Here is a 24,985-nt window from a genome sequence, read left to right as displayed (position 1 = left end):
ATGGTATTGGTCTAATCATGTTCATATTTGTTAGTAATTCTGATAAGCAACCTCGTTCAAGGTCAATAAATCAATACATAAAATGTTGTAAACAGTAACCACACAAAATTCCATTTGGAAAGTCAAAAATAATAAACATAGCGCTAATATAGTTCTCATACATTTACCACAAACCCATTAATTGCTATTGAACGCTGCAATAAAGGGAGAGAATCTTATGAAAGTTTGTCAGTCTAAATAGGATACATAAATGTTGGGAAGGAAAGAAAAAGACACCAATATCAGCTACTTCTCTATGTGTACCAAGCAAGATTGAATTATATACTGAAACGATATGCCTTATTTTGCTGTAATAAAATGTCATCAAATCCTATTTGATTAAAATCTAACTTGATCAGCCCATAAATGAAAAATTGATGTTGCCATTTACATTGTATAATTTCTGATTGCAAAACTTCTTCCAATAAAATGGTCTTTCTACAAAAGCTCAATAAGTACACAATGTTTATAGTACAACTGACTAATTAGTGCTGATCTATACCGCAGTAATGCTCTATATGCACCTGTATTTACTCTAAGGCGACCGGTCAAGGCAGGGTCAACCATGATATACTGACCAGGCCGGTGTGTACATTACTGTCCAAGACACGAATAAATCACTGGTCAATTTCTTCATATCAACAAACACCTTAGTCGCGGCGAATGACCTTGTTGACTGTTGTTGCATTGTGTCATTCATGTTATCGTAAATAAGCGCATTAAACCACAATGTTTTTGTGTTTTTTTAATAATTTCGAATGACTCACTCTTCAAATCATGATTATTCTTACGCATAACAAATATATACATTTACATGATGTAACTGAATTTTATTTTGAGAGCTGGTAAAAGTATCAGGCAGTCGTAAAAATGTGTTGTTGATGGTTGTTTAATTATGTCATTAATGTTACCGTATAAAGCCTCATTTTTCTCAAGCAAGGTTTATATATATATAAAAATGGTTTACTGTTCAAATCATGATTACTCTTAAACATTTGCTTCATACATATATATGCATTTCCATGATGTAATTTAATTTAATTTTAAGAGTTGTATACTTTTAATGGAAAGGAGCATTTAAAATATGATTACTGTTTTATTACGTCATTCATGTTATCGTATAGAGTCGCATTAGTTGAAAAAGGCTTTTAGTCCTATCAGATTGGCCCAATGTCCAAATCCTGCAAGCAAAATGATTACCCTTTTACATGACCCGCATACATGTTTATGCATTTGACATGGTTCAAAATTAATTTCAAGATGTTTTTTTAATTTTATTTTGTGAAAGAAGCAGTCGATGTTGGAGATGGCTGAATAGACCTTTTCTGATGCCAACTTCATTTTTGTTTTGCGATACAATTTGTTGACATTAAAAAGAAGTAAAAAATGTCGATGATTGATAGTCTCTTATTTCATTTATGTAGTTCTTAATTTTGTTTTGATCGAACTCATCAAACCATGCATGCAAATTATATATACGTACATTTATCATGTGGCAAACTTTATAGAATCTACATCCATGAATATTGTTTATCTCTGGGATGCAGTCGAATGTAATCTTAAGTACTATACTGGTAAAAGAAGTCGCCATGCTGTTCAGGAACAACCACATTTGAAAATATTGTTAAAGTACTTCTCCATTGTCATTTATATATCTTTGCTTTAGCAAATAATTCAAGATTTCTTCACAGCATTTTTGAATGTAACTTTAACAGACGCGACCATGCATTCTCACTCACGTTATAACCAATCTATTAACTTTGGTATCGTTGACTGTTTACATATATTACCTTTACTAAGACCAAGGTTCATTTAACGGTCAGAGAAGTCAATCGGTCACTATCACAAATAAAACAAAACCTGCTACCAAATGAAATACACCGTGTCACATCGTGTCACAACAGAAATACATTTATACTCATCCGTGTACAGTTTTTTCTTACACATAAACGTTCATTCAGAAAAAGTATACGTCATATTTTGTATATGATAAAAAATCCCTTGTATGTGGTATGAATGACAAAACATGAATTTCATCTTTTGACATTTTCAATTTCCATACACGGATAGTTAAAGTGTCACATGTCTACAAAGTAGGGTAGTAGGTATTAATAATTTTATCAAAAATATATCTTAACCTTCTGTTGTATGTTGTATGATAATTTATTACTGTAGGGTATATATATGTGTGTCTTGTTTCATTCTTTAAAGTAGAAAATTGAATGTACTCTGATCATCGGTTTGTTCCTTTCAGGGATGTCATTTCGAATTTCTGACGTCTCCGTAGACACCGTTCCAGACATTCACACCGTATCACATAGTACACATATGTGGTCGTCCTTAGGTGACCATAGTTGTTAATAGGACGTTAAACCTAAAAATTCAAACCAATATGACATAACACAATTTCATGACATGACACAACTATATGACATGACGCAATTTCATGACATGACACAACTATATGACATGACGCAATTACATGGCATGATATAATAATATGACATAAGACAATTTTAAACACGACACAATAATATGACATAACCCAATTACATGACGTGATACTACTACATGAAATGACAAAATTTCATGACATAACACAATTTCATGACATGGCACAATTGCATGATATAACACATTTATACCACAGTCTCCCAAACTATAGTAATCACAAGTACAACACATTGCAGATAGGGTATGCGTCCTTAAATGACCTTGTAGCTATTAATAGGATATTTAACACAATCAGCCTATCAAACTAATCCCCGTTATCATGTTTACTTCGGAGTTGATTAGTGTTAGATACATTGTTCAAGACGACATGCATTACAGTTCATACATGTATATCGCCTACTATACACGCATGCCACCAGCTTAACAAACGACTTATGTTAGATAGATGTCGCCGTAATTGTTTGTGTCTAGTGCAGAAAAGACAATTATAGTATATATGTTCACTCGACAATTCTTCGTTTGTGATCATTCAGAACACTGTTGCGATAGCAACAGATTAGGTTTAAGAAATAAGTTTCACTTTTTGCTCGTTAACATTGTTTTCCTATTTCGAATAATGAATTTGTATCAATCTAAATTTTAGTTTCTGAGAGACCAATAATTTTTGCCATATTTCTTTCAAAGAAAAATCGAGAAAGGGGAAAAACTGTAACATTATTTTGCTAAAAGTGAAACTATACACTAAAAATAACTGAATTATATCTAAACGTATTTTAATATCAAGTTTAAGTGGTCTAACATATTAATTATAAGCGTTCATGTTAGTCGTACTATTGGTTTTATTTTTCATACTTAGTTTCAACAGATTATTTGGTTTCCTCAGAAACATGAAAATGTAAAACATGCGGTATTATAATTACAATTCCAAATTAAATAACAACAAAAAATTAAGATAGAAAATATGGATGCAGTTACAACAGTTTCTTAAATTAAGAAGGATGTATATTATATTTGGTAATGTCTTATGACAAACTGATAACAAACCTACTGTTATACGATGGGACATACTAATCTCTCTTACACTTACATTTCGCTTTCATCGCACAACGCGAATGTATTAAGTTTGCAATTCTTTTCCACCTTTAAAATGGAATTATGGCGGTAAAAATGCTTTATCAAATTAATTCTAGACTAATTTTAAATTAAACAAAATGTTTTCTAAGTCTAAGAATAAATCAATATAAAAATAGTCAAATGCAATACAGAAACGTGGGCAGGAAAGAGAAATAATGCAGCAATCTTCAGCTTCTACGACCAGGTGATCGCAGCATGAAATATGTGGAGTTAAGCATTCTGTATTTGCTTATTACAAAGAAAATTATCTGACCTTGTTTGTAGGTATTGATTTTGATGTCATGTATTTGCGAATATAACGTCATTCTTTTCGGAGAAAACGACACGAATTGCACCCATAAAAATGACTCCACCTACCCGGTCTATAACATGCAATGGCCGGATATCTTCTCCATTACGATGGTTGGAATTGTCCAGAGAAATTCACCTTAGCGCACCTATGAGTGATCATAGTAAAGGTCTACCCCCACAAAGCTTCGTTATCGCTATGTCGCCATGTTGCCTTACCATTGAGATAATTATCGGCATAATCGATACGTGGGGTGGTGTATATATGTAATGATCGAAATGTTCGCGTTCGTTCGTGGGTGATGTTTTGATGATAATTTTATTGCATTTCTTATGACGACCATTTTGTGAATTAGAAGATAACACTCAGTTTAAAGTCCAGGTACCTTTTAATGTGATATAACATATCTAGGACGATAACTTAGATTGATATCAATGTTTGTATTTGGCGGGACGTCTGGAAAACACACACTGTTTTTATCGCTGAGGGTCAACTTCACAGCTCTCATATATATAAATCATCATCCACGGAGTATTATATGTTTTTTGACCAAATTAATATGATCTTAAAATAAAGTATCATAAGTCATTCATATTTATCAAAAACAAATTTTAAGATTACTCTTCAAATGAAGTAAGTATATGCTTTTACTGGGAATATGAAATGTGTTATGATATTTAGGAATTCGGCTAACAATACTTTAAGGTAAATGCTTCTCAAACAAGGATATCGTTAACCTTAGTTGTGCAGCCATATACATGTAGTATTCAGTAGGGTAGGTAATCTGTTATTTAACAAACATTATTCAATGGTTATAATTACCCCTTGTAATAAAAAAACTACTTTCAGTTCCGTCGATACACTAACATGACATCAAACAGCAACAACATGTCTCCGAGAGACTGCTGCGTAATGATATAATTCTAATGTGTGTTAATGGTAAGTTGGTTGATAACATTAATGTCTTATAAACAGCGTCACTTAAGGACGACCTCCCATGTATACGGTGCAAATAAAATCCATATGAAATTTGTAAATATTTAACTTGTACCTAACTTATAACAGACCTCGAAAACTTTGTCCGAGTACAGTCGACACTTGAAATACGTGTACTTCTGTTTGATTTTTTTTACAATTACAATCTGAAACGTTTTGGTGCTTCACGTGTCTCTCTCCAAACATTATATTCGTTCATATCATGCGTTTGACACGGAAATAGAATAATTATTGAAAAACTCTTGAAATATTTGTTTATATAGACTAAGTTGTTTATTTTTACAGTACATTATTTCAAAATATATCAATAATGCACATATAAATTGATGCACCTGTACATCGCAACGTGTATGTGAATGCGGTGAAGCAGTAAACTACAAAATGACCTTGAAGTTGTCTGCAGTTAGTGTCCGGTACGGAATGCGTTTTCATTGAAAAGAAATAAAATATCATTATGCAAAATTTAAAAACTCAATTATTTGAAAGAATGCACATGTGTGTTTTGACGTTGGATTTCACTATCAAATGCCATTAGAAATAAAAGCTGGATCTGTCAGGAAGCTATTTGCTAATGTTCATCATGTTCAGATTATGAAAAGAGCTATCTAAACAAAACAGGAGTTTCTAATTACCGGACACGTTCCCGTGTTATCCGGACATTCAATTATGCTACTTAGACCTGCATCCTCTCGAAAAACGATTAGTAAAAAAGAGACAGGAAAACAGGTCAACAATAAATAGAAAATAGACAACCAACAGCACGAAATCACAAGTAGAATTTTTCTGAAATTTTTCCATCCGTCTAAATATTTTATTTGCAAGTGTCGGAAAATTACAATAAAGAAGGATAATTCCACACAGGTTGATATGTTTCTAACAACAAATAGACAAAAAAACACACACACACACACACACACAAAACAAACAAAAAAACAACAACAACAAAATATGTAGATATAAATACGTCCGTCAGTGACCCTGTCATTTCAGTTTGACGACGCTATAATATTATGTCACCAGTCTGAGACATAATTAAGAGATCTGGTCTGTTTACATATCAGAAATGCGAATTTAATTCAACTTTGGCAAACTATGCATATTGTGTCATGGATTGCTGTTTAAAACTGAATTGCTATGGATGAATCTACAAACCTCCATTTTTTTTTTTATCTTTTTGCTTTTTGCTAAATATCTTCTGTCCATAACAGTATGGCTGTAGGAAAAACAAACTTATATAGTTATTTATCTTTTGTTCACGAACGGTAGTAGGACGGCAGTAAGATTTAATTAGTCTATTTTAAATAGTTGTATTTTCCTGATTTATACAGCATCTTTCATGGTGTGGTTCATCCTACAGCTAGTGCGTTAGAATATACGTATCCTAATTCCATGATATGAGATTTTTTCAGTGTCCTGAGATACACCAAAAATCAAAAATGGTAGCTTCTTCTCCTGTTCTTTTGTTCAGCATAAAGGGAGTGGGACGACTGGTTGGCATGTTGTCAGTATGATGTGGCCAGAATAGGGTGTGCTGTGCATGCTGATGATTTAGCACTATAAAAAGGGCAACAGTTCCACTGTCACAAAAAGGTACAAATATACCACAGTCTCCCATAACACACATCATACATATCATACACGCTACACAGCGCTTACATGGTAATTTATGTTACACGGATATACCACAGCATCCCAAGATTCGCACCAACAAAGCCTTCCCTATATTAGCTATCAATTAGACATCAAACCTACTAAATCAAACCAAACTATGAGGTTTATATTATAGCATACTAAGTCATGTTTATCTATAGAGTCCACAAAACCAAATGGCGACACCGCGGGCGACTGGTGTCCCTCTTGTCATAATAGCATGACCGGTTGGGTGCGTTGTCCGGTACCTTTGGCGACATGCCTCGGTAAAATATCACTATAAAAAAGCGAACGTTGTTTTATTACACAGAGTCCCCCACCCCCACAACCAAATCCACGCCAACGTTCACACGCTGCAACACTGTGGACACATAAATCCGTCCTCAATTATCTGATAATCCTAAAAAATAATAGTGTGGTCCTTAACATTTAGCTTCTACAATTCCCCTCAAAGTCTTCCTTTCTTATGGTTTTATAATTCATCATGTAAAATTGACGTTTTTTGGCAGTGACTTAATTTCTTCTAAACGACTTATTCACAATGATTTAGACGATACTACGGTAAAGCCTCCTATGAATTAATTTTGCACTCGAAAATAAGTTATTTTTCAGTAGAGTGGAGAATAGGATACGGTTTTAATCCGTTAAGAGACACCTCTAATGCATACCTCATGTTGTCACATCATTAACTTGATATATTCACTCATGTAACAAGGCGTTTATTGTCACATGAACTTCACTTTGTTATTTCCAACTTGATCTCCTGATCTCCATTAGCGCCCTAACCTTTAATGACGTCATAGAAATTAACTTCGGATAAATCCACAATTTTTAAATGTCACATACCTGTCTGATGTGTGAAGTTTTATAATTTAATGTGCATGTGCGATAAAATGATTCATAGTAAGCCCCTTGGGTTTGTGTTAGTATACCACGGCCATTAATGAGCTGAGGGAACTTTGTCCATCGAAAGTACTCCACAAAACGCAATAAAATGATAGAACATTAATTTCAGAATTATCAACAATGTATAACAGACACAGTGAACCTTCCTCAGCCAAGCTTAACTCCTCCACAAGCCACTTTAAAATTTCAGAAGTATCAACAATATACGTTAGACACAGCGATCTTGTCACAATCAAACTTAAACGATTCATAACAACTTAGATTGTTTGTTTGTTTAATTAGATAAACGTCAAATTAACAACTAGGGCCATTTAAGGATGGCCTTCCGTCTATGCAGTGTTTTGTGTGTGTGAAATGTGAAGTTGTTGTTTTTTGGGAGACTGCGATATGTTTGCATTTTTATAGTGAAATGTCTATTATTTAAAACTACGATTGTAATAGGATGTATACGATGTTTCATAACCGAACTACTTCACAAAAACGACGAAATGAAAGATGTTCCACAGCTGACAGAACATAAACAATGTTCATTTGGACAATAATTGGTGTTTAATCATGCGTACATTATAAATATATGTCTAATTAAAACAAAAGTACATATCAAGTAGTTTGTTTTGCTGATGCTTTTGCGCAATATATCTCATTTCATATGGGCATAGCTGCCAGGGATTTGTTTTCGAGATGCAATTAATTATTTTAACCAAAAAGCAAAATGTCAAAACCGCTTAAATTTGTATTTTTCTTTTTGTCATCCATCGCGAAATGTCTGACCCCCGAAAATAAACCAGCTATTCCACGACTGGTTTCCTTATATACAATTATAAACTACATCCTAATTAGATACTTAGCCTAGTAGTAACACTTTGTCAGTCATAGGTTCTTGATTTATCAGACAATCAAATTTAATTTGTATAGTTGTCATAACCATAACACGATGGTGACACATTTTTCTAATATTTTACATATTTGATAATGATTAATGTCATCACATCCGAGTCGTATTTGTTCTATTTTCAAATTTCGTTTTAGATGAATACGAACAGAATCTATAATTAGCATGATTAAGATTGATATTGATTAATGATTTATTCAAATTTCTACAATGTATCTTTTATGATTAGAGAAATAATATACCAGAACCTCCCCTGCCTCTAAACCTACGGCAATTATTATTTTTATATCATGCTACGTGAATACCAAACTAACCCTCCCTTTTAATCTCACCTCTCTCTTATTTCATCACCTCTTCTTCTGTTTCGCTATGTGTTCTATGCCACTGAATTATTATTTTTATACGTTTTCTAACATTGTACAGTATACAAATTATATATAACGCCATGTACAGATAGTCAAGTTATGTGTTTTCATTACAGTAACTGGAGGCGGATTTATGATAAATGTTTAACACTTGTGTCCGAATCCTATTAAATCTATCAAAATTGTAAAGCATAATGTATTGAAGCAAATGTTTACAAAATGAATGAAAAAAGTTTATATCAATAATACTGATGTTCAATCCTATGGATATTTCACATAGTTTCGTCAACAACGTATTTCGAAATTGAAATCGTAAGGAATGATTTTTTTTGTAAAATAAATTTAATGGTTATTTTCTATTAAGCCCAATTGAAGCTAAAACATGTTTTGTATACGTTCACATTCACTTGGTATATGTTTTAATGTATATTGCGTAGTACATGAAATTCAACCGAAGGAACAATTTCATCAAATGATTAAGATACAAAAAGACAAGCATTGGTCCGTCAACATCAAAGAAGCCCTGACATGTTACTAGACAGGTGATTAGTGTCCGTCGAGTCGATGACACGATCTACCGTGGTGAAACAAGGTATGAACATTTCTGTCACACCTATGGAGTTCCGTGGCCGGTATTCCAGGAATCTGAAGGTAATGTGTTGGCTAATACACGATCTCACACCTAACTAATATCCCCAGGCTGCAAACGATGCGACAGGTAGATTTCAATACATTTCTAAAGACTCGTACATAAACATGTAGTTAGTTATATACGAATGCCGTGGAATACGCTAAATTCATTCTGCACTTAATTCTACTTTCTTCGATACTGTAAACGATGCGACATGTAGATTTCAATTCATATCCGAATCACGTAGTTGGCTTAAATACGAATTCAGTGAAATATGTTATTCTGCTTTTAATTCTACTTCTTTTGATACTGCATAGCGTTTTGAATTCGTGGGGTTAATTTTTTGGCAGTTTTATATACTGGGGCATAATTTTGGTTCGTCGATTTCTTGTAGTTTAAATATGGAAAAAAAGGTTTGTTTTAAAAATATATAAACCAGTGTCATTTATAAAATTCAAACTGCTCCCAATATCAATAAAGCTGTGTTAGCATTTGCGTATTGCACACATTGATGAATTTATTACCGTTGGCAAGGGGACCATCCAGTACTATTACAAAGTAAATAAGAACTGCGCAGATTTTATAAGGAGATAGGCTACATTTGTATGTGTAAAATGTTAATATAATTTATATGTAAACGTGACATTTCACCTGACACACATATTGTCACGTGCAGGTACCAGACGTTTATCTGTATTTTCACCTGTGGACACGTGTTTTGAGCAAAGTGTGTGGCGAATTATGTAGTTACGGATTTTTTTATTTAGTTTTCCGTGCACATAGAATTCATTTTTAACTGCTGTCGGTAATATCAGATATTGTTTAGACTGAATTGAATAATTATGCTTGTTATTCCATTTGTAATGACTAGATAAAACCGCAAAGAACATAAGTAAAAATGATTATTTGTGTATTACAGACATGAGTTATGATAGAGAATACAACAAAGACCTTGACTATCTCACAGTAAAACCAAAGGTAACAGAAAAGAACAAGTAATTTGATCTTTTGTATATCATGCGAATCGTTTAATGGTACACTAAGATTGACTGTGTGGCTTCTGAGTTGGACGTCGTTCTATCTGTAGTCATCAAAGAAGACTTTGTAACCCCTGGAATATCGTGGATGCCAAATCCCAACACATTGCAAACAGTAGAGACTGTCTTTAAGGATGTATTCTGCTGAGAGGTAAAAAATTTCTTGTAAATACAGTTTTTTCTCTTATTACTTTTTTGAAAGAGGAGTTATAGACAAACAAAAAATGCAATAAAAAATATATGTTGGTGTGCTTGTTTTTTCTCTATAGCATCTTGAAAATGTCTATTTATTTAAGCTTTTTTCATCAATTATCCATGAAAAATTCAATTATGAACAATAATTATTAAAATAAACAAAATATAAGTATCAGGTTATTTTTCTTCTTCTTCAAATTGATTCATGACTATGTCATTGATAAAGTTTGAGCAAAAAATTGTCAATGAAAATGCATGTGTTGCCATTTGTTTCATATTTTCATCCGGGAATGATTGATCATGTATCGCATGATTTAAATACATTATTTCAGCTTTTAAACTAAAATTTATCCAAATTGTTGTAAATATATATTCTCCAAAATTTTTCATATGATAAAAGAGACCTAAACGAACAAATATTTGAAAAAAATAGGTTGGTGTTGAAACTTCAGAAATAATGATGAAAAAAGAGAAAACCAAAAAATGGCAGAGTTATCTCCCCTGGCCCAATTTACAAAAAAAAAAAAAAAAAAAAACATTGCTATTCATTTGGAGCGCATCCAAATTAATGCAAACATAGCAACAAACATTTTTTTATTCTTCCAATATAGTAATAGCATATAGTTAATATATTTTTGCAAAATTTATATTGTTTTTAGCTACAAATAGAAATCATATATAATAATAAATTTTGCCACTTTTATCAACTGATAGAACCACAAAGTACAGGTCCTAGTTATAATATCAAAATTTATTTTACATACTTATAATTATTTGAGTATGTTGAATCTGTTAATTTAATAAAAACAATTCTTTTAATAGTTTCTTTTTTAATTTCACCTATATGCATTTACTATTTTATTGTTTTCACAAGAAGAATGAATGGTGTAATACCATAACTAAGGTCAAAGAAGAAATATCCAATTTTAAATTTGATGTGAATAGTGAATATATAAGTAGTAAGAAATTCTATAAATCATTTCAATTCCATTTCACATCTGCTTCAGACTTCTGTATCCAGTTAACTAGTATACATAAATAATTAATCAACACATATTTGATTTACTCCACCTTACAGCTAACAAGTATATGTCAGGTATGTATAAAGAGCCATCAATTATGACACAACAAAAGTGTTAGCGAGAAATTTTGTTGTTGTTGTTATTTTTCTTATACATATGTATATAGTATACATGTTTAATATGGATATTCATATATTTACATTTATGCGAGAGGTACAAGGGATGTTCCGAAATTAATGTTACTTGCGCAATATCTCGTGGAAATCGTGCTAAATGGGCTTAAAATTACCTCGTGTCGATAGTGTGATATCTGAAGCGTGATGTAGGTAAATATCTCGCTCACAATTGCACTGACCTTGGTGCTGTGTACATTGTTTTGTAGCGCACTCGTTACACTCTATACAAATATGGTTGGTAAGAGAGTTGAAAACGTAATTGAAATTAGGGCCTATATCAAAGGTAGGTCTTTACTTGGCTTAAAGCCGGTGGATATTCATCGCGAGGTGTGTGATATATATCGGAAGGGTCAAATGTCATATATGACTATTTTTAGGTGGGTTGCTCGATTTAAGTCGGGACACCAGTAGCTTAAATATGCTGCCCACACAGGTCGCCCTGCAACAACAACAACAAAGCATAACATTGAACTAATTCGGCAAATCCTTAGAAAAGATGCAAGGTACACTGTCCGGCAGTTAGCTAAAATGACAGGCTTGTCTTTAGCACGTATTCATTGCATTTTAAAGAAACATCTTAAGCTGGGCAAGATCAATGCCAGGTGGATACCCCATTTACTAACTGACAACCAAAAGAGTTTCCGGGTTGACAAGAACGCCAGGTGCCCTAGCATTGCTAAAAGAATACGCACAGTGAGGAAGGTTTTGTATGTCATATTCTTTGATAACAAGGGTCCAATCATTCAAATCCCTGTTCCAAAAGGCAAAACTTTCACAGCCAAGTATTATAGAGACGTTGTACTTCGAAAACTTAAGAAAGTCTACAAACGCCGCCGCCCACAGACAGGTTTGAAGTACCTCAGGCTCTTACATGATAATGCGCCAGCACACAAGGCGCGCATTGTAACGGAGTTTTTGAAGGCAGAAAAGGTCACTGTCCTCCCCCACCCTGCATATTCACCAGACTTGGCCCCCTGTGACTTTTACTTGTTCCCCAAACTAAAATTTCACCTGTCTGGAACAAAATATAAATCAAGAAATACCCTTGGCTCTGCCATTTACCAGTATCTTATGAGTATACCAATTCAAGAGTACGAAAACTGTATCCAAAAGTGGATCGATCGGTTGAAACGATGCATAAATGCAGAGGGGGGTACTTCGAGGGACAGGGCAAAGTGAAATGATCAGAATTACTTCTATCAAAGAGAAATCACCAAAGTAACAATAATTTTGGAACACCCCTCGTACAATATGTCAGTGATTCTGCACCAGAAATTGCCTCCATTGACAGGAATAAGAAATTCAATCTAGACTATTCCTATACATGTGAAATGGTTCTGGATCGCTATTAAGTACAGTAGTTTATCTGTAAATTTGAGATCCAAGATTGGAACCCATGTCTTGTCATGTATTTGTCTGCTCCTCTTATATTACACATGTACAGTTCATGTCTATATATCCAACATGAAAGGAGCTAACACAATACTGCATTATTGATTTATTTATTTCATATAATAGAATTTCACCTGATAACATACACCAGGTATATATGCCTCTTTCACATTATGTGTATGACACATGTCCAAGAAAATTTTACACCATTTTGATAAATTAATTGTTAGGGTACCAAAACTTTTGGTCACAGAATTTTCATTTCCTCTTGTACACACATGTTGAACACAAATTTGCTCCTGGAGTGGTTCCTAGTCTAATAATACTGTGATGTGCCTGCAGCCATTCTGTAATAAAAAATTGAGAACATACATGTATGTACAGATGTATCTATCATGTAGGCCTTTCATGTGCCAAAGAAATATGATTTGTTACTTTCATAAATTTTACAACAATATCAGTTCAGAAAAATACAAGAGATAAACAAGTTTTCATTCTTTTCTTAATACCCTAACCTAGTATCACTTATAAATTATAGATCTAAATCTGATAAATGAATGTGTGCACATTGTACATGTACTTGCAACTGTACTTGAACTGAATGTGTGGAGGGGCTGATGCGGATATGCAATGTACAATATTTTAGCTACAGAATAAATAAGTGTGTTTTACACATTGTTAATATACTGTATTTGATAATTGTATTTATAGATAATGTAATAAAGATGTAAATTATTTACTTACAATGTACCTTATTTACTGCCGTCAGTTGGAAGATCTTGCCACTTTGAATAACTTGTTAGCCGAAGATGAACAGTCAGTATTATAAGCTGATAAGTATTAGGTACTTAGAGGCAATTGCGTGATATCGATGTCAGACAGGGCATTTTCCGCATCTGTATCACCAAACACACTGTCGTAAATCATCTGCATGATCCTCAGTCAACACATACCAGGGCAGCTGTCCAGTTGACGAGTTTATAATCATGAGTTCGACCGTCCGACTGCAAGTTGGTCTGTCCGGTTAGTTACCAGTCAGTTTGCTTTTAATTAAAGTGATCAAAGTTCCATGATAAACTAATTCTTGGTGTCTCATGGTTGTCTTTGTTCTAGAGTTACATAACAAGTGCACTGAGTCTATATTATCCTGCTAAAGACGGCTGAAAGACGTCAATCTCACGAAAACTCGTCCGACATTGTTTAGATTTCCGGTCATTGAGCAGATGTACGATATGTCGTAAAATGATACTATTATTCACTAAAACTAAAAATAAACACTTGTGACTTAATGGAAACATCATATTTAGTTTATTTTTAACAGTAAAAACCTAAATAACAAAAAGATATTTTAAAAAAAAATGTTTTACGTCATAGGAATGTTGCTAAAGAGTTACGTCCCTTTACACGGATCTGTTCACGTCAAAATCCTCACCAGAGAAATACCTTATATTAACTGATCATAGCTTTTAATAGATCAGGGGCCAGTTGCTCGAACGTTCATTAAAAGTTAATAATGGATTAAATCCTCATTACATCGTCATTAAATATATGTTAAGGTTCTAAATATACCAACCAATCAAACTCTGCTCCTATGGCATTTGAAAGTTGAGAAGCACTGAGCGCACTCATTATAAATTCTTTATAAGTGATAGACATTCAGGACAAACGAAACGGTTGTCACTTCTTAATGAACCTGGGACATGTCAAATATAATAAGACAACGTGAGGGTAACCTTAAAGATCCACTGCTGACAAATAGTCACCTTTTCTCAGTAAAGTAGAACAGACGAATTAGTATTTTTCTTCAGTTACAAAAGTTACTTACTTTGCACCATTACCACCATTGAAAAATTGAGCTTCTTATTTTACAAAATAAATATATTTGAAATAATTAATTGCATCCCGAGAAAAAACCCGTGGCACTATGTCCTATATAGAAATTAAGTACTGATTGCGCATTCGCCAAATACAAGAATAGTTATTTTATATATTTTTTGTTAATTATATACATAATATATATAATTTTATTAAGTATAAATACATGATTAAACACCAATTATTGTTCAAATGATGAGTATCATTTATGCTATGTCGGCGATGGAACATCATTTAATTAAACCACATTTCAAATAAAACAAGAAGCAATACTCCAAAAGCGTGCAATATTTCATTACTAATTTAAGAAGTTTACACGTGTTTCTTTCAGTAATAAAGATATGTGAAAACTCTGGTTATCAAAGAGGTTGATACGGAACTAGAGACGACAAATACAGTAAAATCGATTAGAAATTGAACTGCTGAAAACATATTAAATATGGGACAAAATGACTGGATGCCTTTTATAGCACTTGTACAAACATTTATTAATAAATCATGTTACGTGGTTCTTTCATACCCCGATGAATAAAAATAGTGACATCAATGCTTGAATAAAACTAATGCATAAAACAGTCCCTTGAACTGAGGAGAGTGGGCCTGCACTCAGTATAAACCTTTATTCGTTCGTGTTATTGTTTCTTTAATGTTGTTTATATTGCCGTTGAATCTTTATGTAATAGTAAAAGAGCAATAAAGAATTGAACTAAATACTTCAGTTTCAGTATAATCAAATATGTATAGTGTATACATACATAGTTTAATATATCAGGGGAGGAAACTCTTACATGAGAAAGGCCTTAATTAAAATATAAATCATGTAAACAACGTTATGATCAATAATACAGAGGCATGTTAATTGTATCATTTAATTATGATATATATTCAATTGAATGTGTTAATGAATCTAGGGATGTGTCATGGATGACTGACATGTGTCGCCATTTTGTGTAAATATATTGTCGTTTTTTGGTTTTATAGACCTCGAGTTGCCTAATGCAATTCGAACCAGGCAGTGAGCATATCATTGGTCGATGTTGTGTTACCTGTAGATATTTACCTTTGGCTTCCGCTTTACATGATAGTTTCACGATTTACGATACCATTATATATGCACGACACGTGTCTTGCGAGGCTTCTCGTGCACAACGCGACCAATGAGATGACCCCTATGCCCACATTGGTGGCAGCGGTTGAATGAGGAATCTGTGGCGAGATGTAAAATACTTTATGTTGACCTTGCACTACTTGTTAGAGAATATTGAATAACAGTTTACAATTGTTTCATTGATTCTTCAGGAACCGCCAAGGCATTAGCCTTTGGTAAGCAGAGTCCCAGGGAAAAGTTGGTCGATCCTCGATGCTCAAGGGGTTACTATCATTGTCTACATATCAACACCTGGACTATCCCATAGTAAAACTGTCGGCAAGAGAACATAACAGGTTAATTAATCCTTTGAATACATCAGAAGAATCCTATAATGGTACAATGTGATTGACTGTGTGGATTTGAGGTTTTTCATTTCAACAAATTTTATTGACAAAGATGTTTTAAGTCAAATGGATTAAATAACAGGCAAAGCCTATATAAATTCTCGGTGGCAAAAGTAATAGTTTAAACTTACATCGATTTTAGATATTATTTCAAGACCCTTATTCCATACAAACAACACAAACTCATTGCTGGGATACGGCCACAGATTTTTTGAACCAGACAGCAGCAGCATGTGCCAAGAAGCATATATATTGTAACGAAGTGAATTGTAAATCATCATACTTGATGAAGTTATTTGTAATTTTGTTATTTGTTTACTTTCAATTTTATAGCTGTAGAGATCAGCTCATTGCTTTGAGCATTGCGTTTTACATTGGAGTAATTAATGCCTCTGTGGGATATTGTCTATAAGTTGTTTATTAGTGATGATAATTATTATTTCACCATGTTAGAAGATAAGAAGTGCAAAACTGTATTAGAATTAATACGAGTCTTACTCAAGTTCGTAGGTCTATACGATTGTCCAGAGTCGTCCTATCCAGCTACTCAGAGATTTTCTAATGTAAGTTTTAGTACTATAACGATGTGTTATAAGATCCACACTACATATTATGTATGTTTTTTATGTTATAAGTATAAGCGCAACAGTACTTTATGTACTTACAGTTTATTTCGATAGGTACGAAGCTTATTTCGTCCTAAGCTTAGTTGAATGTTTTGTCATCGTCAACTAAGACGGTGAAGGTCGACCGGCGTTTGAGCCAAACTAGTAACCGTATCCGGCTCTTCTAGATTTTGTATGATTTCCGGAATATTATTGAGTTGGAAATATGTTATAGTTATTGTATAAATTATCTAAGTTAATGATTTTAGTATTTCATTAGGAACTATATTAATAGTCGTAAGGATTGTTAGTTTCTTGGCGTAACTTGGTTACGATGACAGCTTCCGGTTGCCAGCGGCTTCCAAATGACAGCTTCGGGCTGTCACTGGGTTGTCACTGACAGCCGCGTGGCTGTCACTGACAGCTTAGGGGTATAAATACCGGGTTTCATGCGCTGGGCAGCCAGTAGTCATTCGACCGGCATCGGGTTCACCCCAACCATAGTCGTATTGAATAGAAATGTACGTAATGGTTATTACTTGGTGTTATCACTAGTAATATATACATAGATTCTACATGTTATTTATTGGATCTGCATCACGATTCGTGTTGCCTTAAAACTTATTAAGTATTGTCTATCTATATATAAGCCAGTATTATTTATAACGGTATATAGCACTATTACTCTTATATAATAGGCCAGTGATAGGTTATCACATTTAATGATAGTGATTTTTAACCAGTGGAATTATAGAATTGTTATTAGAATTAGTAACGAACTTTGGTACTTTGATAACACTATCATAGGACAACGTCGATCTATTCTCTCTTAATAAATCTGTTTATCTGTAATTATTTCCCAATATTATAAATTACCTCTTTATTGGGGATTATAGTTTTAGCTATTTGCCAAAGATCAATATTACTTATATTATTTATTATCCCTAGAGAGAGTTTCTATGTTCTCTGTTAATTCATATTTATTGTGAGTTTATCTGTGGATGGATTGAGGCTCGTACCCTTATATTAGTTGCAAGTTAAAGTTGTTCTTTGAACTTCACTTATTCTAGTCAGAGATTTCATGAGGTTGCTATTATATTGTATATTGCATATTGTAAGTTAACTCTGATGATTTCTTAATAATAACATTTATACTTAAAAACTGGCCTTTGTTATTCATTGATATTACAATAATGACTACTACTCAGACTATAATCTAACTGAGAAACCCATAGTCCAGAAGACAGCTGTGCTCCGGAGACGCCAGGATAAGAAATTTGTATGTGACATTCCAGGTAGTCTGCGACTACCACTTTCGTTATACTGACGAAGGGACCCTACGAGAGGACCGGAGGCGGAAATCCTTACATTATATATACCTGAAACTCTACAAGAGACTGATATCTCCAGCCGAATGCCCACTAGCATAGTGTCCAGCAAACTGCTGAATGCTCACCTGCATGGTTACCCGACAAACAGCACAAAGCTGAATGCCCACCAGCATAATGAGCAACAAACAGCAACACTATAGGGCTGTTCCCTGGGAAACCAGGCGAACACAACTCTTGTGTAAGCACACCATGCTGGTGTGCTCCAAGCAGTTGCCTATGAAACACTGTGATGGCTCCCATAGCCAACACCCAAACTTGGATCTATCATCCATCTCTTGCAGAGTTACCTCCCCTTATCACTTTTCCTCCTGAGTTATGTCCCTTGGGAAACCAAGCAGACCTACCCTGGATACCCGTACCACTAAAAAAATGAAAGGGGAATTTGCTTATTGACACATGCTGCCGCCAACTTGCCAGAATTCCGCTAATTTATTCAAAACAGCAAACCTGTGACAAAGAAAACAAACAAAACATGGAATTATCATAGTCACTTGATATTCTTTCCCATGTAGATGATGTAGTATCACTCACTTCTGTTAAAGTCCTGTTAATCCAAATGAACTTCGCTATCAATGTTGTTAATTGATGAATTGCACACTTTAAAGTAAGCGTAGTTTAATTTTAACTCTTCACCAATTTTTTGTTGTTGAGCACACTGGCATAACATGTCCTCACCAGGAAAAGCTCACACATGAATCGTCCATTAATACGAGACAATAATACTTACAGCTTACTGCCCCAATCTGGCAACAACAAATGCCCTACGCCCTTTAATTTTAGCAAATAAAAAGCTATAGCATTTGTTTTCACGAATGTCTCAAGTGCTGATTGAAAATCAGTTATAAATATATCATTACCAATATCAGACAAATGAGTACCATCCTTACGAAACAGGCCTGGACAATCAAAATATATTTCTGTATGGTGTATGATTTTTCCCCCAAAGGCTCTCACTACTTTTCTACCTTTCCTATTTATCCGTGCCCGCTTTCTCTCAACTGCTCTCAAATTCCCAGCCCCAAACCAAAACAACCTACACAAAACATCTGACCAGACCAGGACAGTCTTCGGGCATAGCTGGTGGAGCAATTGGATATCATTTGCAATTGCCTCTTGTAACTCGGCACATGGGCGGTCAACTAAATCATTGGAGCCCAAATATAATATCATCATAGAAGGGGGACCTGCCTGACTGACTGACAACATCTGACGAACCTTAGGGATTAAATCCCGCCAATGCATACCCCGAATACCTGTCCATGTAATGTCTACTTTAATATTCTCAAGACGAATGTTGTTGTTCAGTCTCTGTATTGCCCTCTTCTCTGCCCAATAAACTAATGAAGACCCAATGATCCACACATCTGTAATGAACTTACAATATTTGCATCTGTCCTACTCTATTACAGCATATACACAAAAACGAACAACGCTACTGGTTAATTAAAGTATATTTACACTTGCTAGGCTTGATCACTATACGTAAATACTAGCTGATTTTGTTTACCATAACTGCATGGTAACATTGAACTTTGAACTTGCGTATGAAAATATTCTATGCAACGTAAAGGGGCTACTTTTTTAAAAGAAACACATGGCTTTGTTTACATTTTGACGTAACATTACGTGTATATTGCTGTTTTTCATAGAATTTGGGGAAAATGTAAACAATACATATATGTTTTATATTTATATATGATACAAACATTTTTAAAATTAACAATTGTATAAAGAAACGGGAAAAATATCCCGACCGGGGCGACGTGCAGCGCTTTCATTTTTGTTAAAAATGATGGATGTCAAATGTAAACATTACCTCTGTGTCTGTGTCCTACGATCGAGTCTTTTGGGTTGACGGGCGTGAGACCCACTGACAGAGATAGGTCAGTTATAAACATATTCTCTTGTCTTTGTTCTTTGAGAAATTAATCATGTGTATTATAAAACATGCACCGCTTGTAATCCACGTGTTGACAGTCACACGTCACCACAAATACATTGTATCCATCGAACACAAGTGAAGTTGTTTCATCTATAGATGGCGATGGATCTAAGCGTAGATTATATAATCACATGGCTCCGAAGGATGTAATATCGTCAAGTCAGACGACAATCTCAAACAAATTTAGCTACTTGAACATCGGTGTTTTGACAACTTCGGAAAACTCCAGTGTGTAAGCGTGCGTCAGCCTCGCCTCGCTTCACAATAACGGTCACCGAGTTCACACATGTGGCCGAGTACAAATACTTTATGTTATTGCGCTATATATTAACTTTTAGCAAAATTGAATACCTATTTAAAGTTCTGATATGATTAAATAAAATTATCACTGAAATTTACTCTGTTTGTCATGTTCATTTTACATTAAAATATTGAACTTTTTTTCGTCGCCGATGAATAATTCTATCCTACGTGAAGAGTCATCATTCGCTGTTCAATTGAGTAAGCTCCTCCCACTTTTGACCGACTTTTATTGAATAATTACGTCACTTTCAAATGACGATTTTATTGATTTTAAGATATAAAAGAAAAGTCTTGTGAGTGTAAATATAGAGATTGGATTTCGTTTTTATGTTAACCATGCTTGTATGGAGCAATTCCTCTAAGAATATATTCAATATGGGGCGCTAACGCGCCCCATAGAATATATTCTTAGAGGAATTGCTCCATACAAGCATGGTTAACATAAAAACGAAATCCAATCCCTATATGTCCTTAAACAAGCAGTAATAAACAGCTCACAGCATAACAATGTTGGAGCACTAATACGTATGTATCTCTGAAAACATGCCGACTTCCAGCGGCCCAGCACTTTTATCTGTTCATCCGGAGTTCCCTGCAACGAAGCCGCAGACGCCGCCCCTATGCGAAAACTGTGAGTTTTAAAATTGGCAGCTGGGACATTAGCGAACTGCAATGTTTTCTTCAAAACTGCTGAAAATTGGTAACGCGACAATGACCTTCCACTAGCATGGCAAAGAAATTCACGAGTTAGAGATTTAGGACGTATCCTAAGGAATGCTGATGTTGCCTTAACCGGGCACAATGATAAATCTGGACAAGCACTGATAACCAAAATATGACCCTTACCTGTCTGATCTGTTTTTGAGTGGGTTAGATTTAATGTCACCTCCTGATCATTTAAAGACACATCTGATAGTCCCACTGCATGATCTGAATTAGCAGTACTAGTAAGTTCACCAACCCTCATAAAACCAAAAAAGGCTAACAGGAAGGCCACACGAAATAAACTTGTTTCATATGTTGAAGTGCAGACAAACGGTAATCTAAGGTAATTGGAGCTCGCACATCAGGAGATGCCTTTGTACGCCTATAACCTTCCATAACTTTCTGTACTAAAAATTGTTTTGCAGGATCCCCCCACCCCTTAATTTTGTGGTGGTAACTTATACCTGACAAGTAAGTTTGTGTAGTGCTAGGGGATGCTCCACTGATAGATCAATAAGCCACATATTGTAGAAAATGATTGATAGGCACTGGCCACATCTCAGATAGCCTGTATAACTCTCGGAATTTTTTAAAAGATGACAGGCCTGTACTGTATGCCTGCTTTGTATTATTGGACAAACTACCCTGAATTAAAGTCTCAATCTCTAATTGAAGATTTCCCATAGATGGTTTGGCACCATATGTGGCTCCCGTTCTGCGCCTGGAGCTAACTGGAAGAATCTGTCCCACTGCAAACGTGAAATTGAATCAGCAACAGTGTTATCAGCACCAGGGATATGTGAACATTTACACAATATGTTAAATTTTAAACATCTTAAAACAAATGACCGGACTAGTTTCATAACCAGATCTGACTTAGATGTTAGAGAATTAATGATGCTTACTACTCCTGTATTGTTTGACCTAAACAATATCTTATTATTAGTTAGTAATTCCCCCCAAACAACTACGGCCACTAAAATTGGGGAAAATTCAAGCAGTGTAATACTTCTGGTTAAGCCCTGATCATGCCATTTGACTGGCCATACTCCAAAACACCACTTACCATTATAAAAGGCCCCAAACCCCATTCCTGGGCCCCCAGCGCTGTCAGTGTACAAACACAAATCCTGAGAACTCTCCCATTCCTTGTTTAGAAACACTGAAACTCCATTAAAACCCTTAAAGAAATATAACCATGCCTCAATATCTTGCTTGACTTCCCCAGTAACCCGAATGCGATGATGGGGCTGAGTTAAACCCTTAATTGAATTAATTAGACGTCGACAAAAAGTCCGCCCAGGTCTTACAGCCCTACAAGCAAAATGTAATGCCCCAATCAACGACTGCATTTCCCTTAAAGTTACTTTCTGCTTTGAGAACACATTTTCTAGCTTCTCACAAATCTCAACTACTTTAGCTGCAGGGATTTTAATTGTAAGATTTACAGTATCAATTTCTAAACCTAGGAAACATAACACAGTGCAAGGGCCTAACGTCTTTTCCTCAGCAATAGGGACTCCCAGGTTTTCACAAGAAGCTAAGAAACATTCCAATAAATCCTTACATTGGGTGGAACCAGCTTTACCTCCAAAAAGGAAATCATCAAGATAATGTAATACAGATCGTTTTCCTGATTTATTTTGAACTATCCATTCTAAAGCACTTGAAAATTTCTCAAATAAGCTGCATGATAATGAACATCCCATCGGTAAGCATTTATCAAAATAATAATAACCCTGAAGCTTAAATCCCAATAAATCAAAGTCTTGTGGAGATATTGGCAGTAACCTAAAAGCTGATTTGATATCGGATTCTGCTGATAAAGCCCCTTGACCTAAATTTTAGACCAATTCAATCGCCGCATCAAATTTGGTATACTGAACAGAACACAAATCCGAATCGATACCAGAATTAACCGAATTATCTTTAGGATGTGACAAGTGGTGAATTAAACGAAACTCCCCCGGTGTACTCTTTGGAATCAGACCCAAAGGAGAAAGTCTCAAATTTGGTAAAGGTCTTTCCTTAAATGGACCGGCAACCCTTCCAAGATCCACCTTTTTTAAAACTTTTTTAAGGGCCATATTGACATTCTGTCTGACTGAATCAGTATCCTCCCTAATACCCTGATAATGCAAAGGAAATCCCTCTGAAAAACCGTCAACAAGCTCCTGTGTGATTTGATGGTTTGGGTAATCAAGCAATTCCTATTTTAATTTCTCACTATTTATTGGGGTTTTTTCCCAGACTGGACACTGCCATGGGTTTTTTTTCCTTGACTGGAACTTGCAGCTGAGGGCCGAAAAGACTTGGTGCACTGCAATGCAATATGGTCAGCAGCACAAATACTGCAAACATGAGTGTACCTGCAGTTACTATACGTACATTTACCCCTATTGAAGCCAAAGGAAGGTGATGGCTTGGAATGTTTCCCACCCCACTCCTTGTTACCTCCCTTGACCACATTGTTCTTCCCCATTCCACCGGCTTGAGGGGTCATTACCCGGAGCCAAAGGTTTGAATTAATTTGGTTCCATGCTAAACCAGGAGATTGACTAAGACGAGCCCTAATTGCTCATCATACACTCGCCAACCCACAGCACACCCTGACAAGCTGCCCCACGTATTGTTTTTACATACTGCAAAAGTTCCTGCACCTTAGCGGGGAATCTTTCCAAATAAATGGACATATAAATGTGGAAAGCATCTGTCCATTTCTCCACATTTGGTATTTTTTCTTTGCAAGTAGGGGGGCGGGTCTCTATCATTCCACTGGATCCGACAACCATCGGCGCACTAGTGCAAAAGTCATTCAATTCTGAGTAGCCCTTTAAAAGAAGGGCCAAATTTATATACTCGTGACCACAGATTTTTTGTTTTATAGCCCGGGGCACATGGTCACCGATGGAGTCGAACTTCAGGGGGATAATTTCGATCTCGGGGGTAGTGCTATTATTGGTACCATTATCATGTACATTTAATAACATCTGCGGTTCGGGCTCTATGCCCATACCTGTAATCCCATCCTCCACTTGTACCTCCTCTAGCTCTACTACTGGTACCTCTGGCAGCTGACCACGTGGAGTCTCCCTCCGGGTCTCGCCAGCGGCGGTCTCCGTCCTTTTTGGGAGGGGAACTGCTCGCCTTCCCCCCCTTTCTTTTCTCTGGGGGCGGAGACAAAGCCACCCCGGGACCTCGCCGCTTCCTAATTCCAAGACCTCTTGGCATACTTATGAAATCCGAACAGTACAATTAAAATTCTCTGCAAGCATGTGCCTCTTATTTGCTAATCTGTCGATGACCGGATGTTAACTTAGCATGCTGGGATAACATTCTATACAATGCTTTCCTATGCAAAGCGAGATAACTCTAAATTATTAACTACTGTCAAAGGGGTGGTAACTCCTGTGACCTTACGTATGACACATACTAAACTTCCATAATGGCTTCAATAACTTTGATTACCGTACACGTCGGTAATCAGTATTA

The 24,985-nt window shown here is 35.2% G+C and overlaps 1 protein-coding gene and 1 long non-coding RNA gene across 2 annotated transcripts; both read right to left on the bottom strand.

The window, feature by feature from the left end:
* Positions 1-13,272: 13,272 nt before the first annotated feature.
* Positions 13,273-14,383, bottom strand: LOC138309034 (uncharacterized). Its single transcript, XR_011206184.1, has 2 exons — positions 13,923-14,383; positions 13,273-13,525 (listed from the first exon to the last, which is right to left on the bottom strand). It is a non-coding gene; the product is annotated as an uncharacterized lncRNA (long non-coding RNA).
* An 8,711-nt stretch (positions 14,384-23,094) lies between these two features.
* Positions 23,095-24,985, bottom strand: LOC138309235 (uncharacterized). Its single transcript, XM_069250390.1, is given in 3 exon segments — positions 23,095-24,067; positions 24,070-24,093; positions 24,096-24,985. Coding segments are annotated over 3 exon segments (780 nt in total). The 5' UTR covers positions 24,508-24,985; the 3' UTR covers positions 23,095-23,723.

The sequence above is a fragment of the Argopecten irradians genome, chromosome 15, assembly GCF_041381155.1.
Source record: "Argopecten irradians isolate NY chromosome 15, Ai_NY, whole genome shotgun sequence".
Taxonomy (NCBI): Eukaryota; Metazoa; Mollusca; class Bivalvia; order Pectinida; family Pectinidae; genus Argopecten; species Argopecten irradians.
Note: the sequence above shows the minus strand (reverse complement) of the source record. Positions and strands in the feature narration are given on the sequence as shown.